General features: G+C 34.3%; 1 protein-coding gene across 4 annotated transcripts; it reads left to right on the top strand.

Annotated features, from left to right (window-relative positions):
• The first annotated feature begins 439 nt into the window (after positions 1-439).
• On the top strand, positions 440-27,668 carry Nrx-IV (neurexin-4). Of its 4 annotated transcripts, none has more exons than XM_090174457.1 (22): positions 440-586; positions 1,181-1,270; positions 6,077-6,273; positions 7,681-7,822; positions 8,820-9,023; positions 9,111-9,280; positions 10,871-11,041; positions 11,662-11,820; positions 12,171-12,249; positions 13,159-13,296; positions 13,591-13,729; positions 16,005-16,111; positions 19,001-19,126; positions 19,209-19,412; positions 20,262-20,570; positions 20,835-21,224; positions 21,319-21,555; positions 21,615-21,788; positions 21,850-21,983; positions 22,582-22,678; positions 22,747-23,010; positions 25,171-27,668. In XM_090174457.1, exons 1-22 carry the CDS (start codon positions 529-531, stop codon positions 25,359-25,361), a joined length of 3,780 nt encoding a protein of 1,259 aa, XP_090030583.1. In that variant the 5' UTR covers positions 440-528; the 3' UTR covers positions 25,362-27,668. The 4 variants fall into 4 exon arrangements, with proteins under 4 accessions (XP_090030583.1, XP_090030582.1, XP_090030584.1 ...); XM_090174456.1 differs by lacking the exon at positions 6,077-6,273 and adding an exon at positions 5,367-5,563; XM_090174458.1 differs by lacking the exons at positions 440-586; positions 6,077-6,273 and adding exons at positions 782-840; positions 5,367-5,563.

Here is a 27,668-nt window from a genome sequence, read left to right as displayed (position 1 = left end):
CGGCCACGCCAACGGGGGGATTCGTGGGGACAGGGGTGGGGACACCCGTGGCGGAAGTATTCCGACCACCCGTTGGGGGATTGGTGGTCGTCCTCAGTCCTCACACGGCAATCCACAAACACTGCCTCCCGGACGCATGGTGGCTCCCGGCTAAAAGGCAAATTTAGTTGATAATGGGTTTTTGAAATATTGGAAAGGACAGACCATGTACCAGACGACGCGCAATTTGATGAGACCAGGACATAGGGTAGAATTTTAAAGTTCTATTCCATATATTTACATTAAATACATCACGACACTGAGGTAGAAAGCAAACAAAACTAGTTTTTTTTTATATAAATATTTAAAAAAAATTGTTTTCAACTTCTTACAATATTTTTTAATTTATCTCAATTTAGCGCCAAAGTGAGTTTAGCAATTTTTAAATTTTGGGTGTGGTCACGTGTGGTTGGTGAGTGCCGACCAAGGCATACTTTGAACATGACATCGTTCACGGTACACTTTATTTAACGCCTAAAATTGTAAAAAATGATTAAGTGCAGTTTTTTGTGTATTATATTTTTTATAGGTACAATTTTATGTAATGGTATGTATAGTTTTATTTGTATATACCTTTATAACTTAAATGTTTTGTAAAGTTATTTTAATAATGGTTTTTTAAGAACCTGGTATAGTGCTCAAAACATGTAGATTTCACTATTTATATATTTCAAAATCTTATGACTATATTCAGTATTTCTTAATCAATCTTGTCAAAATCCAACTTATGATTAATTTCCATGAAGATTTTGCTATTTAACATTGTGTTAGAATTTTTTTCATAAACATTACTTATAATGAGTTGTTTTGTTTATTTTAAATGTCTCTACTTTCTCTAGGAGTGGTTGTAGTTACCTATTTCAAGACTGTATTTAGCCTCCTTCAATATGACCACACCTTCTACATTTTCAATGTCTTCTTACAACTTCCTATAACTAGACTATTTTAATGTATTTACATACTTTTTGAGGTGTTTTTCATGTTACCAAAACTATGTGAGTTATTTCGTCGCACAGATTCAAGCTCAATTTTTTTACTCTATTAGAATTATACCCAAATTCCCTAAGCTAATTTTATTCATTTCAATTTAAAAGTTAATATTCCTATCCATACCATCGAATTAAAATAACTTATCTTTTAGATTGTAACCGACCGCTGCTAGATGATTCTTCAATTTTTGCCACATCTGTATTGGCCAAAGACAGAGGACCAGAAAGAGCTAGGCTGAATGGTGTGCTTTATTGGTTTTGGTTTTATTAGATACGGATTCAAAACATTAAAGTATCAAATTAAGTTGAACCCAAGCCCAAAATATGGTTTTCCATAGGCAGTAATTAGTTTTAAATCCTTTTTAATAATAATAATTAGTAGTAATGGTGCAACTATAGGGACTTCAAAGTCATGGCTTTTTTCAAATCATGCAATGTAATAGATTTAATTGTGGGTACCATCATAAGTATATAAGATTGTTACACATGCAAAAGTTTTACTGAGAGCTATTCACAAGACAGGCTGCATTATGGACTCCGTCGCCATTTTGCGTCCGCTTGCTAACACGTCACACTGTAAGGAACTAATTTTTACGTAGGCAAAGAACACCTAAAATACTATAGAGTAGTATCACCTCATAGCTTTGGCCATGGCCGCCATTTTAGCCGCGTTTTTTTCTCTATAGGTAAAAAATGGGTGACGATGCGTGATGTAGCACTGACACTACTCTATATAATCAGAACCTATTTATTAATATTACTCACAAAAGTACGTGACGTGGGACTGGTCTTAGGGTACTGTCGGAATAAGCGAGGGAGGGATCTCTTAAGGCAGTCTTCTTTAGTGTTAGCTCCAACTAACTTCACAATTCACACTAAAAAACCCCACTAAGCTGTGAAGGAGAGATTGTGACGTCGATGTTCAATGACGTCATATTAATTATAAAAACGCGGTGTTCATCGGTAGATAAAGTGATTTTTCAGTAGACGCTGCTCTGCAGGTGTATATAGTATTAAGAGATGTAACTCCGACAATTGTTCTTTAATTAATACTGTTTGTTATTTTACAATTAAAGTCTTAGTTCCCATGTTTATTATTTCACTAATTATTTCGTAACCACGCACTGTTTTAAGTACAAAATATAACATACGCAACTCCCTGCTACATATATATACTATTATTAAGACGCACGGGGGCGCCACTAGCACTATGTGGCTCTGTTTTGGCCTCTTGCCAATAATGGGTCTTGCATCACATAGCATTTAACAGTGCATCGCTAGGGGGAGATTTACTTCTTGTAATGACGTCACTCTGTAACTAGCTTTCAGTAAAATATTCCTCAAAGTGACAAACTTATGAAACTATATTATAGACTTATGGTACCATTAATAATTATTTTTTTAATCTATTGCAAAATCACTTCAAGAAATTCACCTCATGTCTCTAATTGGACACTATTAACAATCTTGGAATAGTATTTATGTTATCAAGAATGTATTTAATCTTAGAGAGAATGACTATGTTGAGAAATATTGAGTGTTGCTCCTAACCCCCTTCATGTCCTAACCCTTAAAAAATAATCAAATGAGGCCAGTATCTTATTGGTTCTCTAAAACTAACAACTTCCGATGTGCTTAAAGCATTTGCCAGTGATTTTTATATCCCTGCCCCATCTCGTGTAATGTACATTTAAATTAACCTTAGTTAAATTTAATTAATGCTTGTAATTTTGTTTGCTCTAAATTTACGTTGCCACAGAAATAACCTTTTGTTACATTTTGATAAACACAAAAAAAACCTTTCATATGGTAGCACAGACAAAACATTTGATCAGTACTATTTTTAGAGGTGTGCAAATACCATTTTTTGGGGATCGAATCGAATATCAAATATTTTTTTCAAGGCATGTTAAATACCAAATCGAATGTTTATAACGTCAAATAATTTGGTCAAATATTTTTAGAGCAAAATTTTAAGCCAGTTAACTGATCAAATAACAATTAGTATTTCGAATACCAAATAATTTGACGTATTTGGTTTTGAAATAACCAAATAGTTAGCATATTTGTCAAAAAAATAAAAAAGTAATTGAAATCACTGTTCTTTTTACTTGCAATTGTAAAATACTAAACCAAATGTATAATTTATATTTTGTTTTATTTAATGAATTTAAACTATAATACTTAACTTTTTCAAAGAAAACTTTTACAAACAAAATTTAAAATACACATTTTTAAAGTTTAATTACCCCAGGTCCAAGTCAGCTAGCGACTTATATTCTTTAGTAACTACTAACTATAATTAAAATCAAAGGATCCGCTATATATTTCATGCTTTGCAAATACTTCATCAAAATCTTGAGTTTTTAAATATATGTTAAATACGAATGAGCAGATCTTTTATTACAAATAAAAAATAATATTTAATTTAATTTATAATAATCTTTAACCAATAATTTAGTGAACTCAAAAATTCAAAACCGAAAAATCCAAAAAGTTCCCGTTCTCCCAGTTATTAGTTTTGTTTTGAACTTTGTTTACGTTTTAGTTTTACTTTGCTATTCTAGAAAATTCCATAACAAAGAACACGCGAGTAATCTAGTCAATAGGCTAGAAGTTTTTATACACACTGTATAAATAATGGACGTGCAAGTTACTCTTTATATGGTCCTTTCCGGTGTGGCCTAAAGAGAGGTGCAAGAAATAAGCACTAGTTCGGAAATTTCACAGCGTTCTCCTCTGATGGCCTTGAAACTCAACAAATTAGAAAAAGACCCATGGTTATTCGACCAGTTTGCAAACTATTTGAAAATAACAAATACTTATTTCCTATCTTTTCGAATATTAGACTATTTGATCAAGAGAAACCAGATAAAACCAAGGTTTCAATGGTTTAAATCCAGAATGAAACCACAGTTAAAAAACTCTTGTATCAGGCCCTATGTGTTGATGTTTTTGCCAGACGATTCTAATAAGAAAGTTATAGTTTCGTACTTTCGTTATTGAATGACCCTTGTTATATTGCTTGTTTTCACAGCTTTGCCACTTTAATTTGTACTTCAATTTAACCATGGATTTATGGAAGTGGCTAAATCCGGCTGAATACATTTTGGCTGGTTCTTGCCAACCCTGGGAAATATTTTCAAATTTGGGTTTTTGGCGAAAGTCACATGGGGTGGTCTTACATAAGATTTATACATTTGATTTTATAAATAAAAATTAAACTATTAGAAGATTTTCCCGATTTAATTGTTTGTCTTTTTATAACATATGAATGACAATTCCACAAATATATGGGACATTGGTACACTGCATTTAACTTCTCCAAAAAGTGGTTTTTACTTTTACTTCTTGTAAATGTCTTTTAATTTATTGTTAAGGCATAATTTCAAAGTTTAATTATTTAAATGTTTTCTTAAATCAATTGGAATGTCTCATAATTTTTGAAATGGTCAGTGGTGTGTTTTGGTTGCTTTTATTTTTTTTATTTGTTGCATGATAACTTTTTGGCCAGGTAAACAGGCTCATCTGCAGCATATTACACACGCATATGTGTTTGAAAGAAAATGTATCAATTTTTTTGTTGATAAGTGCTGGTTAGTTTAATTTTAAACAGTGAAATAATGGTTTTGTGAAAATAAATGTATGCCAAAAGTAATTTTTGGAAATAAAGGCAAGTGCTTATATTGTAGGGGGGAATAACTACCCTAGCGCCCCAATAAGAGATGAGTTAGTTGGGTATTGATCTATTTGAACAAGTACTGAAGTAGATTTTTGCATGTTTGGAAAGATATTTTACTAACTTCTCTTAATTCTAACAAGATGATGCCAGTTTGTAGAAGTAGAGGTTATGTTAACGATAAAGTTATGAATGAAGATACTTTTACTAAAAACCACCAACCAGTGCGTATACATAGAAAAGGATTTTTACTTTGTATAATCAAGATTCGGGCCACTCTAGTAGCTAGGACCTGATATTATGTAATGACTTGTTGGTCTTAAATATAACTTCATCAGCAGTACCAGTAGCTAAGTCTAACAAAGACTTATCACATTTGAGCTACTCTCAATTTATTCTAGTTGGCACAGATCCTTAGTAGACTTATAAGCTTTTACTCTAAACGTAACCCTTAGCAACCTCAGGCACTAGGTGTACCGATATTACAACTCATTAGGTAAAATGTAATAAATAGGCTAGGGCTTTTTTTATTATAATACTAGTTCTGAATACCAGTTACATAAGAGCATGAATATAATAGGATGTACCCGTATCTATTCACGCAATTGTTTTTTGTTATATTGTGTGTTTTTTTTTTATTATTTTCTGCATGGTTTTAGGTAATGGAGCATGGACTGCAAAAAGCTCAGATTTTGGGCAATTTCTGACTGTAAATTTAAAAGATAAACGGAACATAACCGGTATAGCTACTCAAGGGAGACCATTCACATCTGAATTTGTACAAGAGTATAGAATAGAATATGGAAATAATGACTATGATTATGCCGACGTGAAAGACAAGGAGGGTCACCCCAAGGTTAGTCATATGATAAGTCCATCTCTTGTAGTTTATCATCATGTGGGAATATATTGACTGTAGACAAAAACGAGCAATGGAATTAGCTCACGACGCATTTTAAGATTTTTTCAAATTTAACTGTTCCAATTTTCAATTACAAATTTCAATATTTTTAAAGATTATGTTCTTTAGTTACTGTTGTTTTAAGATTTGATTAAGTATATTTATATTTATGGCATTGAGGGTTGTCAAAAAACATCTAAGTCAAACAAAAGCCTCTTTTAAACGTACTGATATTTAGTTACCATTATTTTCAAAAATATATTTGCAGAACTCCAGTGTAATCAGGTAACTATTGAGTGTGTTTTTGTTTGAAATAAGTTTGTGGTAATTGATTAGTTTGACTTTCTCAAATTAAATTAATCAACATATTAGTGCAGCTAAGAGTGTTAGGAATAAAATATGAAGCAATGTTTTCAATTTACACATTGACTGTGTAATACATGATAAATTTTAGGTTTTGTTATTTAGATAATATGGCGTGGACAGCAAATATTACAACTTATTACCAATTTTTAACGATAAACCTCAAAGAAGAAAAAGAAGTTAGAGCAATTGCTACTAGGGGTAGATCAAACACTTTGGAATATGTAACTGAATATATTGTACAACACAGTGGTGATGGAGATGCGTGGCGTACTGTTCCAGCTCAAGATGGTACACCAAAGGTGTGGTGAATGCGACTCAGTGTATTAACCTTTCAGTTTTGTGGTTATTGCTTCATAACAGAAAAACACTTTTGTTCAACAAATTTCAACATATTTTAATTTTGCATGCTGACTGAAGAATGCTTCTGGCTAAAATCTCATATCATCAGTAGTTTTATTAGGATATTTACCGCATGTTGTTCGAGATTCACATCAAATTATATTGTACACTTTCAATAAGTGATCAATCACTGAATTATAGAAAAGTAATTAAAAATGGAGTGTATGGGGAAGTAAAATTTACATTTGAAGGTCAGAGAGAGAAAAGCCAAATTGGTTCCAACTAAGTGTAATTAACACACCGCTCACAAGGAGAGAGTAGCTAGCCTTTTAACACAACCAAGAATGTATTTATCCTTAGGCAGAATTACTATATTGAAATTAATTTTAGTTTTGCCCCTAATCCCCCTCATGCTTGAAAAGTAAGCTCGTCCTCTGATTAAAATTTCTTATGTCTTCCAATGCAATTGAAGCACACGTTAGTGTAGTTTTTCTTCACCCCTGCTCTTGAGCCAGTGGAAAATTTGATCATAATATCCACCGATCATCACAACATAGTAAGAGGGGTGACAGAGTGGTTAGCTCTTTCGCCTCGCAGCAAGAGGAGCCGGGCTCAATCCCAGCTAGTGGCAATGTGTTAAAACTCAGGACTACTGCTTCTGCGGAGAGTTTGCAAGTTCTCTCACACTTTTTAGAAGGGTTTTCCCCAAGCTCTTAAGTTTCCCCTTTCTATAAGAGGTTAATGGTAATAGTGAGTGTAGGGGGCTGTAGGCTCGTTTGGCATGAAGGGCTGGCCACTACCCTCCTACGCATTTTAATTAGCCTAGCTAATTATTAATTTTGCCTAAGCATAAATCAATAAGTTCTTGTAAATTCCTGTATCTTAGGTTTGGGAGGTATGTAGCAGTTTCCATTGTAACATTGGCAGGTGCCAAGGGGATGTACCTAATGTAAAAAAGATTTTTCAATATATTTTTGTGGGCTATGTTTTTGTTTCTCCTAGTTTCAAATAGACAATTAGAATTTGAGTATCCTTTAAAACTCATTCTTTACTGGATATGTAGTGGTTTTATATATTTTTATAGCATACCAACCAACTTTAAATGGTTATTTCGAATTTTATGGACGTTTTTGAAAAGTTTATCTGCATTTACTTCATATTTTCTATGTTGAGCTTGTTTAAAATAATGATATTGCAATAAAATATTCCTAATCATGAAAGATTTGAAGTTTGTATCTTCAATATTGTATTGCAGCCTTTTATTGATTGCTTATAAAGCATGATCACCTGTATTAACTTTGTTTTATGTATTTTTTCTTAAATGTGTAAAAATGTATATTATCTAAATATATTTAATTTTTTTACAGTTGTTTTACGGAAATATAGATGGAAATGGCGTGAAATACAATGAGTTTGACACCCCTATTATCGCTCAGTACATACGCATAAACCCAACGAGGTGGAGAGATAGAATATCTCTGAGAGTTGAACTGTATGGTTGTGATTATGGTAATGAGAAATGATTAACTAAAAAAACCAACCTGGCCAAGTATATCAAACAACCAAAAGAATTTGTTAGGAAAATTCAGAAAATGCATTTTGAATTTTCATAAAAATTTATTCAAGTTAATGAAAATTTTTTTATAATAATAATAAATAGTTTCAGGGAATTTGAATCTAAAAAAATGGCAAGAGTGTATTATTATTATTTTTATTACTAGTGGGTTGGAAAGATCTCTCGTTTCCAGCCTGTGCATACCAAGATGCTCAAACCTTTGAGTATCATAAAAAATCACAGATACAAAGGACATGGTATGAAGTTTCCTCCTCAGTAAGACATGCCCTGCATGTAGGACTCTCACTGATGCCAATCAGAAGCTGGCAGTGACCTAAAAGTAGGCCCGTAACCACCCTGATACTACTCTTAGAGAGCTAGAGCAACTCGATTGTTCTTTTCTTAGAAGGCCCAGGGATAAACTCCTTGACCTGCCTCTGACCATCTGTCTCATGCTAAAGCTTGACCTGCCTCTCAGCCATAGTGCCAAGTTCTGAAAGGAGATCTAAATGAGCTTAGAAGTGATAGTAAACTAATCTAGAGCCTTAAGGTAGCCTGGCTATCCGAGAAAATCTGAACAGTCTGGCCCCTATACTTCTTTTTAAGACAAGTCTACACAGAAGCAAATGGCAGAAATCTCTGCCTGAAAAACCATAGGAAAAACGCCAAGGCTCTCAAAAAAGCGAAACTTCAGAGTCTAACAGTAAACCCCAGCTCCCACCCCTGAGTTGGTCTTGTAGCCATCCTTGAACCAAACAATTTCAACCTTTGTAAGGAAGAAAGTCCTGAAATTCGACACTTTAAGGCCTTGCAGTGAAAAAATAATATGAAATGCATTTTTTGAGTTTCAATAATCCTCAAATTTATAGTTTTTGAAATATTTTGCATAGATTTGGTTTTTTTATACATTTTATATTATGTACATGGATAACGCTGTTTCATTAATAATAGTGGCTGATTCCCTTGACTTTGATGGAGAAAGCTACGCAGTACTAGACTTTACAAGGAGAGTTGTAGCATCTCATGAAGATACGATACGATTCCGATTCAGGACAAATAATGCTGATGGGCTGCTTTTGTACAGTCGAGGGACGCAACATGATATATTAGCACTTCAACTTGTCAGAAATCAACTCTTACTCAATATCGATTTGGGTATTGACAAGATTTTACTATTAATACCACATTTTATAATTTCCAAGCCTTTTATATCTGATACTTGGATTAATTTGTAAATTCCAGGTGGTGAAGGCGTTCTCACAAGTGTATCAGCTGGTAGCTTGTTGGACGATAATCTGTGGCATGATGTATTAATATACCGTCATGAAAAAGATATTTCTTTCACTGTTGATAGAGTCGTAGTAAGAGAGAAGATCAGAGGGGAATTTGCCCAGCTTAATTTAGACAGAGAGGTAATATTCTACTTTTAGTTTAAAAATTAATTATTGCGATTAGAATGTGCTTCAATATAATCCTAATTATTGTTTTATGTGTTAATAAGCAGTGCATCAACTCATGATATCATAAAATTTCACTATTACCAAGAATGTTTTGTGGATAGGAGAATTACTATGTTTAGAAGGTTTTTGTGTTAATAGCAGTCCTCTCAATCAAATTAGGCTGGTAACTAATTGACTTCATCCCCCTCTTGTTTGAGTGATAAATTAGACCATTGAATAATGAAATATTTAACACTTCTTTTTAGTAATTACCACCAACAGATAGATTTTCTTTGGGATTGTTGAAAATTTTCATTTTCCATCTATTCTTCATCTATGCATATTTACCGCACTGATATTTACTATCCAGTAAAAAATAACCCTAATTGTGGGGAACTTTGACATTTACCACAAACCCTGTCCTTCAGTCACATCTCAAATTTCAAATCATTACTCCTTTCTCTCTTAACTGTAAAATAATTTAGTTTTGTATCTAAGTCTTTCATATATTATTATTTATATTATTGAAAGGAGTAGCAAGCAGTGCACTTCGACCCTAGGTCCATTGTGCAACCCCCAACCGGTGACTTTTGAGTAAAAAGTCCTATTTCCGATACAAAGTTAAGAATCCACTTGGCCGGGATGTTGAAGAAGTCATGCGTCTCCAACAGGTGCATAATGATCTGCTCAAACCTTTGATCCGCATAATAATCACAGCTATAAATTCCTCCTCAACCAGACAAGCCCTACAAATTGGGTCATCACTGACTCCAATAAGATATGAGTGTCTGTTAAGTTGGCAATAGCCTGTAAGTAGGCCCGTTACCAATCTTATATTGGTCTTAGAGAGTGAGAGCAACTCTTTTGCTCTCTGCCTAGAGGGGCCTGGGATAAACTCTTTGGCTTGCCTTTGACTATCCGTCTCAAGATTGAGATTTAAGTCTTTAGTTATTTGCCATGATAATATAATAAACCCTGATATGCTGTGTTAATTAGTATGTTATGATATCGCTAATGTATTTTATTTTTATAATTCAAAAAATGAGTACAATATTTATGTCTGAGTAAATATTTCTAAATCACCCACCCACTTAGATAACCCGTACCACTACTCTTGGTTTGAAAAAAAAACTATAATCCACAGGATATCGTCGAAATAAATATGGTAAGGTTAAAATGTGCCTTCATGGAAAAGGGAAAACATCCCAGGACATATTTTGATGCCCATACTGAAATTGGCATTTTGTAGAAAAGGAAATTAGTATTGCATTATCTTTTATGTTTCTAATAGAAGATGGTGCGTTAGTCACTACAGTTGCATACACTATTACTCAAGCTGTATATTGGGTTAAATTAGTGTAGAAAGCTAGATTTTTTCTGCATTTGGAAGTATGAGTGAGCTAGTCCCAGGGGATACAGAAGGATTGTATAGAAACTTATGCATAAGCAAGAAAATATAGACAATTTAGGCATCTTTCAACTTACTTTATTTAAAAAAAAATCTTTATTTTGTCACTTGTTTTGATTCTTATAATTCTAATCAGCATATTTCTTGTGTTTCAGTTTTACTTGGGAGGGCTTCCAAACTTCAATCAAGAGGGATTGATTGTGACTAAAAACTTCACCGGCTGTGTTGAAAATCTGTTTCTGAATCAAACTAATTTCATTCAAGAACTAAATGAAAACCGTGACAATTATTACAAGAAATTTGGCAGCCTATTTAGCACTTGCCGGGTACGTGTGTTTATATTTTTTAAATTATAGACACATTCTATATATGAAAGGGTAATTGTAATAATGATATGAAATTTAATTTCTGATGTAAAACTTCTGTGCTAGAAGTGTACTGAGATCTGTTATTCAATCTCACTGCAATTATTATTAAAGATAACAATATTAAAGTTGAAGCGCCAAGTTTTAACCAGTAGCATTAGCATATAGGCAATGAAAAACATAACTTTTATCAAAAACTGCATCTAACAATATCAAGTTATTTTTTTTGTAATTAATGTAAGGCTTTTTTACCTTCTAAGTGACAAGAACTCATATTTTTAACTAGCGTCCTTTGAATCCTATTTGTAGCCATGGTAATTTAGTGAAATTATAGCAAGTCAGATTGATACCATGATAGCAATAAATGTCTTTGGTAGTTACGTGTAAGTTTTATTTTAGTTAGGATCTTGTTCAACTTTTAAAATTGAAATTGGTCGTTATTTGGAAAAGATTGGTGCTTCCATTTTAATAAGGTTTTTGGTGTAAGAACACGTAGAAAAATTGAAACCAAGATTTTATTTAGGTATAGTTGAAGCTTTAGACTTAAAATATTACGTCGTTGATTTTCATTGTTATTTCAGTACATTCAAGTAATCCCAGTTACTTTCACTACTCGAGATGCTCACTTTAAAGTCGATGGATACATGCAAGATTCCATGAACAGCAGTTTTGATTTTCGAACATTTAATGTAGATGGCATGTTATTATCCAACAAATTTTCAGGAGAAGGCCATGTCAAGGTAAAAATATCGTAAAATTTCCTATAATATAACCTTATTTAGATAAGAATTTTCTTACCCTTTCATCCCTATTTGTGTGAATACCCAGAATATCTTAAATTATCTCTTAAGAAATAAAGCCAATAGTCTTATTTAAATCTTGGTATGGTATGACCCAATTTTTGTACCAATGAATAACAAATTGGTTTGTTTAAACCTGAAGCCAAGGAGCGAATTAACCACTTAATATTTTTCTGTATACTCGCTGTAAGGGGAATTGATTTTTAAACATTATGATACACAACTTGCATAAACAAAATATCTTAGTATTTCATAACAAATAATATATTTTAAATTAAAACCCTTCATAGGTGTATTTGAAAGGGGGAAAACTCCAGATTCAAGTACAAGGAAAAGGCACTCCTGAGGTTGTCATTAAACCATTTGATGGTAAGTGAGCCAATAATAATAATAGTTATAGTAATGAAATAATGTGGATATATGCATTGCAAAATATAAATTAAGTATTTTTGTGCCTTAACAATGGTGAAGTAAAGATTTTAGGTTTATAAATTTACTTTTGTGATATTTTTTGACTTAAATTAATTTATATGTATTATATTGTAATAAACTGTAATATATTTATTTCATTTGCTGACAGTTTGTGAAATTTAAGAAAAAAATATTTTCCTACGGAGATTAATAATAAAAGCTTTATTTATTGATATATCTTTTTCAGTAACTACACTGCTTTATAAAAGGGTCTCTCAGTTAAGTTAAAACGTTAAATTATATACAAATATAAATTGTCATTTGGTCCAGTAGTTAAGTATAATTTGGTTAAATGCATCTCTATTTGGATTGTCACTTGGCAAGTTGGGCCTTAACCAGTGTTTTAAGCAAAAATAACAAAATCCATTTTATGGTATGAATACGCGTAGTTCCCCCAATTTCTGTTTAAATGCTTCATAAATTTTCTTTTTCAGACAAAACATGGGTATCTGAATAGATTATTTTGATAAGGCTATCATTTTTAGGAGGACTAATTATGTAAAGTTCAATAAGGTCTTTTATAAAGTCAAAAACTGGGCTATAACTGTCGCTATATTGCAAAAACCAAATTTTTATTTGACCTAAAGTTTTGCTTACCACCATTTCTAAGCTACGTTAACAAATCTCATCGTAATCAATTTTTCTTGGCGACATGATTAGTCAATTTCCCACAAAGTTAATTGTTTAAGTAGCCAAAGTGTCATTAATTAATTAATTTCCACTGCTTTACAATCATTGTTTATTTGTTTAAATAATGAAATGGTATATGTAGGGTCTGTGATTAATTTAATATTGTAAATTCCATAGAACTTCTGAATGATGGGCGATGGCACAAAACTATGCTGATATTGGGTAATAATCGAATTGAACTTCATCTTGATGGTAAACCAAGTGTTACAACAAGGCAGTTTTCGATGAAAACTGGGATGGAGTATCTCCTTGGGGGTAAGAATAATTTATATTTTCTATGAGTGTGCCAGTTAGAAAAATAATTACTGATAGCTGTGTGTAGGGCGCTGTAGAACTGATGTTATACCTCAAAACATGAGATAAAAATATATAACCAGCGTCTTACTCCTTGGCACAAAATCTCTAACTATAATGATTAGACCTATTGACTTAATCTGACTGGTTCGTTCTAGAAATGGTTTTCCATAAAAAATTTACACGCTGAAGATACGGAACTGGCACACTTATCTGATAGAAACTTCTTGTTACATTTTGTATTTTTTTGTGTAGGTGGTGTGTATGGATCTCCAGGATTCATTGGTTGTATGCGATTTATTTATGTTGAAAATCGATATATTGATGTCAAATCACTACCTTCCTACAAGAAATCAACTGATCTCATTATTGATGCTTGCCAGATGATGGATAGGTAATTAATTTTTTAAAGCTGTCTGTGTGTTTATAATTAATATCAAAAATAATTTAAATTAAATGAGAACTTATTTAATTGTTAACCCCTCTATGGTTAAAGGAAAGTTCCACCTTATATATTTCATTATAAATAATAAATCAATGTTTCCCTAAAAATTTGTCTCTAATCAAGTTTCATTTCGGAAAAATTTACTTCGATGTACGTTTGTCTTCCTCACGATACACCCAGCAAAAATCATTTGACTGGCTAAAGCATCTGATAGGCTCTTACGATCCAATCGCTGAGTTGCCTTTTCATCACTTTGTAACCGTTTCGCCTTCCCAAATCATATCCCATAAAGGATGTAACATGATTAGGGTAAGCGGTTACAAGTTAGGGTTGGGCTAAGCCAGTCTTATAAGTGAAAATCACCACACGAGTTGATTCAGTCAAAAACAGAAAATAATTACACTTACAATGACATCGGAACTACCTCGTTCAGGCATAACATATCTCGGGGAAATCTTAATAATACAAAAGGGAATTGTTGGGGCAAAGATTAAAAACATATCAACGAGGTGATACAAAACAATGACCCGGAATCCTCATGGGCAACCATCTCCAGGCGAGACAAAGAGAAAGAGACAATGAAATCGCGTGGCGCAGGACATTTATACTGCCCACGCTAGACTGCTATCCCTCTAGCGGCTGATAGCGACCGGATTTGTTACAACTTATCAAACTTAATTAGAGACAAATTTTAACGGAAACATTCATGATTTATCATAATACTGATACAAACAAGCTTATTTACAAAGAAATATATATAACTTTCCTTTAATGCTATATACTCTGAATGGGGTTTGTTATAGATTTTGAGATGGAATAAATAATGCATTTCGGTAGTAAATACATCTGAGATATAAAAAAGTACTAAGTAAATTAGTTCTTCTCTTATATCAAAATGATGGCTAGCATACTTTGATTTTAAAAAAATTTTAATATTCAGTCAGAGAAAACAAATTTTTGGTTAAATTTATAATGGTATGCTAATTGTCCGAGATATAGTTCAGTTACAATGTATTTTATCGTTAAAAATTATACTTATTATCAAAGGCTTTGCCATTGAACCGACTTACTGTCAGCTGACATCTTGAGAAGAATTCTTTTGACTTAGACACTTTTAAGGGTGGTAAAATTGTATGATTATAGAGCATATTTAAAACACTGAACATAAGTTAGTTAAAATATTAGTGTGAAGTTAACTACAGCGGCCTCATTGAATTTTATATTAATTTTGGTTGCGCCTGGTAGACCTTGTCACGTAGTTTCCCAGGGTATTATTTATTTTGGCCGCAAATGATTATTTATTGTTTTAATTTTAAAAAATTCTCATTTTCATTGAATTTTATATTAATTTTGGTCACGTAGATGCCGAGGGTATTTTTATTTAGGCCGCAAATTATTATTTAATTTTTTAATATAATTTTAAAAATTTCTCATTTTTGGGCATTTTCACGTGTTTCGTTGTACTTTATAAAATCAATTACAGTTTTTGTTCATTTTCTAGATGTTTTGTATTTTTGAGCCACAAACGCTTTTTTCTGGTTGATATTAAAAGTATATACTTGATGCGTAAGGCTTGGTACTGTCCTCTAGGTCGCGTTATCATGGAGGGAAGAGAGAGGAGGATTTATGAATAACCTTTTTACCCCGGGAGCTTGATGCCAACTCCCACAGGGTATGAGAGTGGGGGCTGACAAAAAAGGGGCTCAGCACCCGTCAACTCTCACGGCCTGGCTGCGCGTTCTCTAGTTGGCTCCCTCTATTTTTGTTGAAATTGTTGCCCGTTGTGAAATTACACCGACTACGCCTAAACACTAAAAGAGGGCGCCAAATAGGGAACGCGTGAGGCGACACGAAAACCAACGGGTGCTGATCCCCTTTTTTGTCATGGAATGGGGCTGGGGCGCGTCAAAAAAGTGGTGTCGACGGATACACGACGGAACTATTTTTTAGAAAAACGTTACTAATCCCCTAAAATGACTACTTTGTAAAATGAAGTTAATTAAAAAAATTATCATTTGTGGCCCAAAAAAAATAACTTCGTAATCAACGCGTCAAGCGCGACATTCTCCGCCAAAAAAAGGAAAATTACATGAGGCCGCTGTAGTTCAATTTTGCCAAATATTAGATACTTGTACAATAGTTTTATTAATTTCTGACAACACAATTTATTAGCTTAATGTTTAAACCATTGTTAGCAGTATTTTTTATACTTATTATTCATTAGGTGCAACCCAAATCCTTGCGAACATGGAGGAATTTGCAAGCAGACCTGGGATGAGTTCTCTTGTGATTGCACTCGAACGGGTTATTCTGGAGCTGTTTGCCACACTTGTAAGCTTTGCTTTTCTTGTTTGTTATTAATTTAAATAAATTTGAGATTGGTTAGTGGGACACAACCATGTGCTGTAACTGGGTGGCATTCATTTCCCCAACTTAAGCCCAACTGGTCATTACTCCAACTGTTGGAGTGTCTATGTATCGATTCTATGTTGCCTGATTGCATCGCGACGGCCTCCTATCATGGCGAATCACTGAGGGTCACCACTAGCAGGAGCTTCCCCCAAGGGGGTATTCTCTCACCCTGCTGTGGTGCCTGGTTGTGAATGAACTCTTGGTGAGATTAAACAGGGACGGCTGTCGCGGCTTTGGTTACGATGATGATATCCTAATGATTATTGCTGGGAATTTCCCAGGAACCATTTCGGCTGTGATGAGAAAAGCTCTCATCTCGGTGGAATGCTGGTGTAGGGAGGTTAGCTTCACCTAATAAGACAAGCCTGGTTCCCTTCACTCGGAGGATGGTACAGGACTGGTTTAACTATATTTCTTTCCTTGAGACCATCTTGGTCAAGTAGACTGAGGTAAAATACCTCTGTGTCATTCTCGACAGTAAGCTAACGAAAGCCTCATCTTGATCTTAGTATCAGGAAGGCTAAAATGTTATTCTGGAGTGAAAGGGGTACCATAAGCAAGTCTTGGGGTCTTAGCCCAAAGGTTGTGTATTGGATGATAATCAGGTTTGGTGGCCAAGGGTAGTGCTTAACTCAGTTCAAGCTGAACTACGCACTATGCAAAGGCTGGCGTTTCTCTGGAGGTGCTCCTGAATATTCTACCATTCCATCTTTATAAAGAGGAGGTTGCAATTGTGAGTGCCTATCGGTTACTACATAATGGTTGGTGGAGGTCTGCTATATGGGAGTGTAACCACACTTAGTTGTTTCGGCAATATTCTGGTCATTTACTTATTGATGGGTTTTGACAACATGGCTGCCAAGTTACACTTTGAAAAGCTGTTCAGTGTTTACTTTCCAAGTCGCTTAGACTGGACTGGCAACCCAGTTTTTGAACGAAGGGTGAAATTGTTTGGCTCCAAGAATCACTCAGGGGTGGGAGCCGAAGTTTACTGTCAAACTAAAAAGGACATAATATAAAATGTATAAAAAACCCAATCTATAAACAAATTTGAGGTTTATTGAAACTCAAAAAATGCATTTAATATTATTTTTTCACTGCAAGGCCTTAAAGTATCGAATTTCAGGACTTTCTTCCTTACCAAGGGTGAAATTGTTTGGTTCCCGGATGGCTACAAGGCCCCTTTCAGGGGTGGGAGCTGGCGTTTACTGTCAGACTCAGAAGTTTGGCTTTTTTGAAAGCCTTGGCGTTTTCGCTACAGTTTTTCAGGCAGAGATTTCTGCCATTTGCTTCTGTGTAGACTTCTGTCTTAAAAAGAAGTATCGGGGCAAGACTGTTCATATTTACTTGGACAGCCAGGCTGCCCTTAAAGCTCTTAATCAGATTAGTATTACTTCTAAGCTCATTCTTAGCTGTTTGGATCTCCTTTCAGAACTGGGCACACATAATAGGGTTCAACTCTATTAGGAGCATGGCCAACACTCTGTCCAAGGAGGGTGAGGAGGCTAAGTTCATGGGTGCTGAACCTGCTGTTCCAATACCCAATGGCCTGGTTCGCAGCCATGTGCATGGCACTATGGCCGAGAGATGAGAGACAGGTCAAGCTTTAGCTTGAGACAGATGGTCAGAGGCAGGTCAAGGAGTTTAGCCCTGACAAAAGAGCAACGGAGTGGCTCTCGCTTTCTAAGGGTGGTTACGGGGCTGCACAATGGACCTCTGGTCGAAGTGCTAGGTTGCGCTGGACCCAACCCCTACACTGAAGGATGATTTAGTAGTTGGGGTTACGAGTAGACCATTATGCCATAGCTACTGTATCGTGGAATTTAGATGACATTATGAGCAACGCACAATACCAATTTCCCAAAACACGAACTGCTCATTACTCCAACAGTTAGAGAAATGAACAGTTGGCATTGTGGGTAAAACGGTGTAAGTTGGTTGGGGTAATGGATGTCCAGGGTTATGGTACTTACCTGTGTAACTTGTACCTGCAAAAAATAAAAGCAAAATAAGAGGTACGCCAAAACGGAAGATAATCAGCTTCGAACCGTGCTTAGAAAAAAAAGGCTCTATTACTGATTCACGAAATGTGTGTTATCTGTAGACAACACAGAAAATAAGATTTCCCGTCTGAGAATTACATTGGTACAGTTTCCCATTAATGAACTTTTTTAATCTTGGTAATGCTATAACGTTCATGGGTACAGGATATCTGGGTCTGCAGAGTATTGTGGGTTGTAGTGATAGAATAACGCTGACACATTCATAATAAAACTAAGCTTTATTTGTAACTAATTGACTAGCAACATTTTATACATTAAAATTTTAAACTACAGAAATTATTTGAATGATCTAACTCATTGGAGCTTAGGACTGGAGTGTTCAACAATGGGAAGTACCCTCTATATATACCCCTCTTATCTATCTATGGGCGACACTAGCGCCAACTATTAGGCCTAGTTTCTGCAGTAACGGGTCCATTACAAAGCGTTCTAAATTAATTAAATAAAGTAAATGTATTACTTCTCTAAGTTAAGAGGGCCTAAGGTGGTGCCTTGGGTATTAGCCTAGCTGATTATTATTATTATGATTATTATTATTATTATTAGAGCTAACATGAGTGCCTTACAGGATTATCAGCTTTTGGTGCTGGCTTAAAACCTTGTATACTTCAAAGTGCAGGATATATATTTTAAGTCCTTAGGGGTAAAAAAAGAGTCATAAGATAAGCCACATCAAAAAAATTTACTCTTTTTTACCTGAAATTACAGTACTTGATTAAAAGAAATGTTTTTATCTATTTTTCAGCGATGCATCCTTTGTCGTGTGAAGCGTATAAAATTGATCATCCAAAGAGTCGAGATATTGATTTACAAATAGATGTTGATGGAAGTGGGCCACTAGAGCCTTTCCCTGTCAGTTGCAGATTTCCAGGTATATTCAGTTTAATAAATTGATTATTCATATTTATCTTGGAAAATACCCATTGCTCATAACTTTATACTTGGTTTAATAGTTAGTAGAGAAGTTCAATCTATAATTCATCACAAAAATGAAAGAGAAACAGAAGTAAAAGGATTTATTAGACCTGGCAGCTTTATTCAGGATATAGTATATGATGCAGATATGGAGCAAATTGTTCATGTCGTCAACAGGTCATACTCTTGTCGACAAATGTTAAGCTACAGCTGTTTGAGATCTCGGCTGTTTAACTCTCCATGTAAGTGTAATTACATGTACTTTAACTGATTGAAAAGTTTAATATTATCTAAGTTAAGATTCTTATATTTACAAGTTAAAATCAACCAATTTTAAATTGCCCTAGTTAACATACACTTGTAGAAAGCTATACTTGTATAAAAGTTTAATTAAAACTAATTGAAATACATTGTTGTATAATAGAGGAATAATGCAGGTATGTTAAGTTTAAACACTATTAGACTGCTTCATTCATTGATTAAGTAGGTTTGTATTTATTGACTTCAAAGATTACACAGCCACCACATAATTTGGTTTCTGTGTTTCTAGGTGAATTGCATATAGTTAAACTATTTCATTACACCAAAAATCTAAAAAAATTAAGTATTGTGAAAGCTTTTTAGTTACATTTCAATGTTAGTAATTAAAAGACAATTAAACTTCGTTGTATAGGCTTATATTTAAAAATGTATTAAACTGAGCTTTAGCTTCAGTCCAGAAGTATATTACAAGGAAAAAATTGACAGTGTAGTAGGCCAGTTCTAGAAGACATGTAGTCTTATTGTGCAATTACTGTTCGTTCTTCTCCTAAAATTCTACAGGGTATTTGTTCACTAGCATATGCTTTACTTCCTAATGTTATTTTTATTTAGTACCACCAGTTGAGGTATATTTTTGTCTTAGAGTCAAATTGGTTTTATCTTTGTAAATATGTAAATGTTGAAAATAACAAATTATTCATGTATTTCTAAGATTATGAATTCTTTGCTAACATTATTTGAAAATGTATCGAATAATAAATTTGAATGTATTAAGTAAATATTTCAAATTAGTTGAAATACACATAAAATAATTTGTTTTTATAATTTAGCAAAAGATGAAATTGACTTCAAACCATTTTCTTGGTGGGTGAGTAGAAATAATCAAAAGATGGATTATTGGGGTGGATCTTTACCTGGATCACGAAAGTGTGCTTGCGGCTTGTATGGAACATGCAAGGATCCAAGAAAATGGTGCAATTGTGACACTGAAGGAGGTGATGGATGGTTAGCTGATATGGGCGAAATAACCCAAATGGAATATCTACCTGTAAGGCAGCTTCGATTTGGTGACACTGGCTCCACATTAGGTGAAAAGCAAGGAAAATATCTTCTTGGTGCTCTAATTTGTGAAGGAGATTGTAAGTTACCATTATCTAAATTTTTGAAATGATAAATCAGTTTTTGCAATCCTATAATTATAAAACCAGTCAGTATTTGTGATTGGATAAATGAAAACTAACTCAGTTTTTGAACAACTTTACTTCAATAAAAATCTTAGTTTGTTTTACGATAATCCATTTAAAGTTGTTTCCTATTTAACCTGTTTTTCTTGTGAAGTTATTTTTCTGTCAACAAATTCCACAAAATTATCAGATGTAAATTTCAGCCATCTCTTTTTCCAGCAATTTTCAACAATGTAGCAACATTCAGATACTTTGACGCCACAGTGGATCTGCCACCTTTTGATATGGGTCATTCAGGAGATATTTATTTTCAATTTAAAACCACTATCGAATATGGTGTTATAGTACACAGCAAAGGACCATCTGATTTCATAAAAGTCACTTTGGTTGGTGGAGATCAAATACAGTTTCAGTATTTGGCTGGAACAGGCCCTGTTAGTGTTAGTGTTGAGGCTGCTTATAAACTGAATGACGATAACTGGCACTCAATCTTGGTGGAAAGAAACAAAAGAGAAGCTAGGGTTGTAGTAGATGGTGGAATTAGTGCAGAAGCAAGAGAAAGAACTGGGCCCGTGAGAGCACTACACTTAACCAGCCCGCTTGTTATTGGTAAATGCATCTGTTTTCTGTAGTTGGTTAATAAATATTGGTATGGTTTTATAAAAAATCAGTATATGTAAATCTATTATTTTTGCACTCATAGGGGCTACTGTTGATTACAAAGAAGGATTTCTTGGTTGTATCAGAGCTTTAATGCTCAATGGAGAACTTGTTGACCTTCTGGGGTATGCTGAAAAGGGACTTTATGGAATTTCTCCTGGTTGTGTCGGGAAATGTGAAAGTAGCCCTTGCCTTAATAATGGAACATGTTATGAAGGCTATTCAGGATTTACTTGCGATTGTCAGTGGACTGGTTTTAAAGGTCCAATTTGCGCCGATGGTAATAAATTTGGAGTCATTTGGCACTTTATTGGTTATTTAATATCTTTAAATTAATAGAAATTGGAGTTTCTCTAAGATCTGACAGTTACATTCGCTACGATTTTGATACTAGCATTTCCACTTTGGAAGAGTATATGAGAGTCGGATTCACTACCACAGATCATGGTGGACTAATTTATGGTGTGTCATCGAAAACTGGAGAGTATCTCAATTTAATGATGTCTCAAAGTGGTATGAAATATATTTTAATTGATTAATGCTTTAACATTACTCATTTTCAAACACTTATTAGGTCATCTTCGTTTGGTTTTCGACTTTGGATTTGAAAGACAAGAACTAATCATTAAAAATGAGAATTTTGCTTTGGGACAGTATCATGACATCAGAATGATCCGGTCTGATAAAGGGTCTAAAATATCTATTTATGTAAGTTCTATTTGAAAATCATATCCAGCAACCGAAAAACATCTATGATGTAGAACTATCAGCTGACCCTATCTAACCAGTTGTTTATTTTATAAACATGTATAATTCAGAAACCTGATTTAGCGTGTAGTTAGTTTTACTTCTCCGTTTCCCAAACTACTAGCATTATGATGGCAGTGCCCTTCAAACCATATAAAAATAATTTCTAGGTATTATTTTATAGGCCAAATGGCCAATGTACTAGCATTATGACTGAGGAAGTTACATAAATTGTAGAAATATTAGGGACTCTGACAGAGTACTGTTGTCAGATCAGTAGTAGAAAGTCAGTTCTTACAGTAGAAAGAGGAGTATTTAACTCCTGGACAATTTGTCGTGTTTAAATTAAGCGGTATGCTACAGTTAGTTGGTTTCTCCTTCCCCAAGTTAGAATTGTTATTTATTGAGTAGGATAGCTTCTTCAGAGCACGTTACCATAATATTAAAACCCTACCTAATGACTGCAATAGCTGGCTATAGAGATCAATAATCATTTTTGTATAATAGTTTTTTGATGAAGCTGTCTACCTTTTGTATTCCTCAACTTTTTTTGCTGTAGGTTGATAATTATGAGCCTATAATTCATACATTCAAAATTGAGGGTAAAGCAGATGCACAGTTTAACAGTTTACAGAGTATTTATGTTGGGAGGAATGGTAAGACTTCAGTTTGACAATTAATTTTTAAATATTTGTAATTTTTGAAAATTTGCTTCGTTTGACAGAAACCATGGATTCAGGAGAAGGATTCATTGGGTGCATTTCAAGGGTTCAATTTGACGACTATTTTCCTCTTAGAAGATTTTTCCAGGAAAGTAGAAAGGACAATGTTCGAGCATTTCCAGAGAACATACGTGAAGATAATTGTGGTATTGAACCAATAATATATCCCCAACCAGAAGATGAAACTAGGCCACCCCCCACTCTTCCTCCTGGGGTATATATTCAACCTCAGAGAGCACCACCTAATGAATCTGCAATTTTAGGAGGTAAATTTTATTTTAATAAACTATCTATATTATAAAAACCACTTCGTCGTCGTCATTCGAGCTTTTGGTTAGTCAGTAAGGAAGGCGAAGGCTAGCCGGCGAAAAAAAGCGACCCGCGGAACAGAGGGAAACCGAGACTGCCTTTGGCTTCATTACTGAAGTGGTTCGACTATCTATTTTGAGCTTTTGGTTAGTCAGTAAGGAAGGCGAAGGCTGGCCGGCGAGGAAAAAGCGAACCGCGGAACAGAGGGAAACCGAGACTGCCTTTGGCATCGTTACTGAGGTGGTTCGACTATCTATTTTCTCAAAATCTGTCGCTCCTGAAAGTTGGGTCGTGTTTGTCCCAACCCGCAATACACCCGAAATTTTATCTCTCTCCGCCGTAAATTTCGGAGGGGGGGGGGATCGTTTGTGGTAGTTTCTGAAGGCCTGTGAGATTTGGGAACGGGGAGGGGCGGGGGGTTTCGGCGTACGATAGTCCCGTGGCATTTATGCATCAGCCATTGAATACAAGGGTTTAATGGGATACAGGGGGGTTTGGTACTACTGCGGGTTTGAGTAATTTTGCCAGGAAAAGGGTACCACGGAAATTCTCGCATGGAGAAAAGGGGGAGAGTGTACCACGGTAATTATCACATGGGAAAAGCGGAGAGGGGGTACCACAGTAATTATCACATGGGCAAAAGGGGGAGGGCTACCCTGGTAATTATCACATGGGAAAAAGGGGGAGGAAGGGCCTCACTGGGGTGGTTCTACTATGGGGAAAAGGGTACCACGGTAATTATCACATGCATGAGAAAAAGAGGGAGGCGGGTACAACGGTAATTATAAAATGAGAAAAAGGGGGAGGTGTGTACAACAGTAATTATAACATGAGAAAAAGGGGTAGGTGGGTACAACGGTAATTACCACATGGGGAAAAGGGGGAGGAAGGGCCTTACTGGCGGTACCCTGGTAATTATCACATGGGGAAAAAGGGGAGGTAGGGCCTTACTGCGGTGGGTACAACAGTAATTATAACATGAGTAAAAGGGGGAGGTGGGTACAACGGTAATTATCACATGGGGAAAAGGGGAGGTAGGGCCTTACTGGGGTGGTTCTACTATGAGGAAAAGGGTACCACGGTGATTATCACATGCATGGGGAAAAGGGGGAGGTGGGTACAATGGTAAATATAACATGAGAAAAAGGGGGAGGCGGGTACAACGGTAATTATAACATGAGAAAAAGGGGGAGGTGGGTACAACGGTAATTATAACATGAATAAAAGGGGGAGGTGGGTACAATGGTAATTATCACATGGGGAAAAGGAGGAGGAAGGGCCTTATTGGCGGTACCCCGGTAATTATCACATGGGGAAAAAGGGGAGGTAGGGCCTTACTGCGGTGGGTACAACAGTAATTATAACATGAGTAAAAGGGGGAGGTGGGTACAACGGTAATTATCACATGGGGAAAAGGGGGAGGAAGGAGGAGGAAGGGTGGTACCCCGGTAATTATCACATGGGGAAAAAGGGGAGGTAGGGCCTTACTGCGGTGGTTCGACTATGGGGAAAAGGGGGCCATGGAAATTCTCGCATAGGTAAAAGGGGTTTGGGGCCGTAGTGGGGTGGAGTACCTCGAAACACACAACTAGCTGAGGGCCTGCCTGTAAGGCGGGCTTCTCGGCTAGTTGTCTCTAGTAACTTCTAAATCTTGGTGTTAAAGTGGAAGGCTTACAGAGTTATTGATATCCCACATCATAATAGGAGCAAAGTTCTTCTTAATTCTTAAGTTAAGTACTGTAGTTATGAAAATGCAGCTTTTTATATCAGTAGCGGTGCTTTAAATTTTTTACATTAATGCTTCATAATTGTGGCACTATGGATTTGCCTCTTCCTCTAGTGTGCCATCTTGTTTTAAAACTAATTCCAAGCAAAAGAAATTCAAAATAGCAATTAGTAACATAAGTGTCAAAATAAACTTAATATAATAGAGGCTCCTATATTAACTAAACAGGGCTTCCTTTGTAACTTGCTGATAGACTGTAGTCTACTTAAGTGTGCCCTCCGAGCCATTACTGATTGATGTATTTTCTTTTTGGTTGAAATTGTTGCATGTTAAGGATGTAAACCTGACCAATAGCATAGTTTTAAAATCATAATAATTTAATTTCTTTCAGGTTTATTAGCTGTTATATTTGTTGCGCTTATTATCATGGCAATTATCATTGGGCGGTATATGTCTCGTCATAAAGGAGAATACAAAACTCATGAAGATAAGGGATCTAAAGATGCGCCAGATGCTGATACTGCAATAATGCACAGCAAAACAGGACATGATGTGTCTAAAAAGAAAGAGTGGTTTATCTAGTTTCATGAAAGATTTTAACATGGTTTTCACCTGTATATCATCATTATAAAAACTTAAGATTTGGCTTCTTAAAGTCCCCCATTATTAATGAGGCCACAAAGATTTAAAATATTAAGAGAGATATATTTAAAATAATTCATTATATTTCTAAGCCACCAGAGAGTTGTATCATAATGTTGCTGTATTAAATTAGTGTTAGGGTGGCAGTATTATCAGTGACAAATGACATTTTTATACAGTTGTTCATTCCTGTACTTAATTACTTAACGTATTCATTTTGTTAATGCTTTTTTGAAGTTCTCATCGTTAAGTTCTCAGTCGTACATGTAAAATTTAAAAAAAACTTTTTTAGATGCCAAAGGAACATTTTATTTTAACTTTGAGTGAACCAATATTTAAAACTTATTTAGGTTTTAGGAAAAAGTTTTGAATTTCTAATGGTAATGTCTTATTTATATATTCAATTTGTATCTTGCACAAAACTTACCGTTACATTTATGGTACAAACAAATATTTTGGTGTTTAGGGAATGCAATTGGTTGTTTTTAATAAGCTAAGTTGTAAGTCGACCAATCAAAAGTAAGCAGGGGAATGTATTGGATATTAATAATCTAAGTTAAAGGTACTTTCCTATACTAATATTGATTTAATGAATCTAAGTGTATGGCAAAAGCTTCACTTAATAATCTGACTATCTATATACCAGGGTTTTGAAATCTCTTGTACTTTCACCATTCCAATTATTTTTTTTCAATGAATGAAAACCGAATATATGATTGTGAAAATTTTGAATAACATCTCTCTGGTACCAAAAGCGAAAACCCTTTACTTGAAATATTTTCATGATATAATTTGAAAAGCATTTAAAGCTTAAACTATTTCATACCCCCAAATTGTTGATTTATACTGTGAAAATGTGTTTTGTACTGGTATTGGTAAACTTTAGTGCTCTTTGCACAAACCTTGGATAATATAGGTTGTGGATTGTGCAATATCATATTTTTATGACCAGAAAAAATTTTAAATTGAGGTAAATTAACTAATCCATAATTTCTCAAATTGAACAACAATTAATCTTAATACCCAAAACAATGCAATCATGACTGTATAAGAACATTACTTAACATTACTTCTTACTATGGAACATTTCTTGTAAAGACACTGATTATTTTAGTGTTAATTTCTGCTTTTGTTCCCAATGAGTGTTAGCATGAAAGAACGATTTTAAATCCTGGTTTAAATTAAATTTTGCGTGAGAATTGATAGACACTCCACAATAGAAATTAGTATTTTGGATATGTTTCAAAATTGAACATCATCAGAAATCACATTTATCTTATAATGAATTATTGCTTGATTTTAAATGACACAAAAGTGACAACTATGATTAACTTAATAAATTATATCATGAACATCCACCCAGTAACAAATATATTATTCTATAAAAAAACTTTGAAATTCAATAGAAATGTAATATTGAGTTGGTGAAAAGGTTCTTTTATAATATTATAGTTTAATACTTTTTAATACTTTCGAACATTCTAAATGGCAAACAGGCAAGTGATATGAAATATTAAATAGTGATAAATTTTACTCTACCAGACAATATCTACCAATTTATAAACTGTTAATTTCATAAAATCCTTAGCAACACTGAAGTTTATTTATTATATTGGAGAGTTTTAAGAAATTGTAAGCAATTTGTATTGTAATTTTCATTTTATATGCATTAATTTAATAAGCAAGCCTAATTTCAAAATATCTAAAATACAATTTCCTTTAATCTTTGGTATTTAATTAAGAGTAACTGACAGCTGACGCATGAGACTGGAACTCTGGGTTAAGGTCTATAAGGTGGAAAATCAAAGTCAAATAGGGCACATATTTTGAAATGGAGAGAGTGAATCCTGAAGGATATGAATCTCATTTTTTGAAATCTAAAGAGTAATAGCAGTTCATGAATTTGACTATTATGGTTGATAGGATAATAACGTGAGGGTGGTACTACACTATAAATATAATACTGTCAGCTATAGTTGTTTAGAAATTGTATAATTTAGTTTTTTTTTTTTTTCACTTTACAAGACTGGAAAGTATCTGGTAAGCAAAATCGGTACATACGTAATCTGATATTTTCTCTTAGGATTTTTGTAGAGAGTGAATGGGACTGGGATGTTTTATATTTATCAGTCTGTATTTTTCTATATGGAAATTTTCTATTGTATAATATTCAAGAATACTTTTACACATGGTTTAATGGTGATTTTTTCTTCATTAACCTATTTTGATTAAAAGGAAATCACATTT

The sequence above is a fragment of the Leiobunum rupestre genome, chromosome 5, assembly GCF_980474605.1.
Source record: "Leiobunum rupestre chromosome 5, qqLeiRupe1.1.hap1, whole genome shotgun sequence".
NCBI classification, from domain to species: Eukaryota; Metazoa; Arthropoda; class Arachnida; order Opiliones; family Sclerosomatidae; genus Leiobunum; species Leiobunum rupestre.
Note: the sequence above shows the minus strand (reverse complement) of the source record. Positions and strands in the feature narration are given on the sequence as shown.

Bases quoted from the DNA above. Each gene is read 5' to 3' on its own strand.
- Nrx-IV (XM_090174457.1), top strand. From the start codon at position 529: ATGATTAAGTGCAGTTTTTTGTGTATTATATTTTTTATAGGTACAATT. The intron at 12,250-13,158 runs GTAAGTGAGCCA...TAAATTCCATAG, and splicing joins TGTCATTAAACCATTTGATG to AACTTCTGAATGATGGGCGA. The intron at 21,225-21,318 runs GTAAATGCATCT...TTGCACTCATAG, and splicing joins AACCAGCCCGCTTGTTATTG to GGGCTACTGTTGATTACAAA.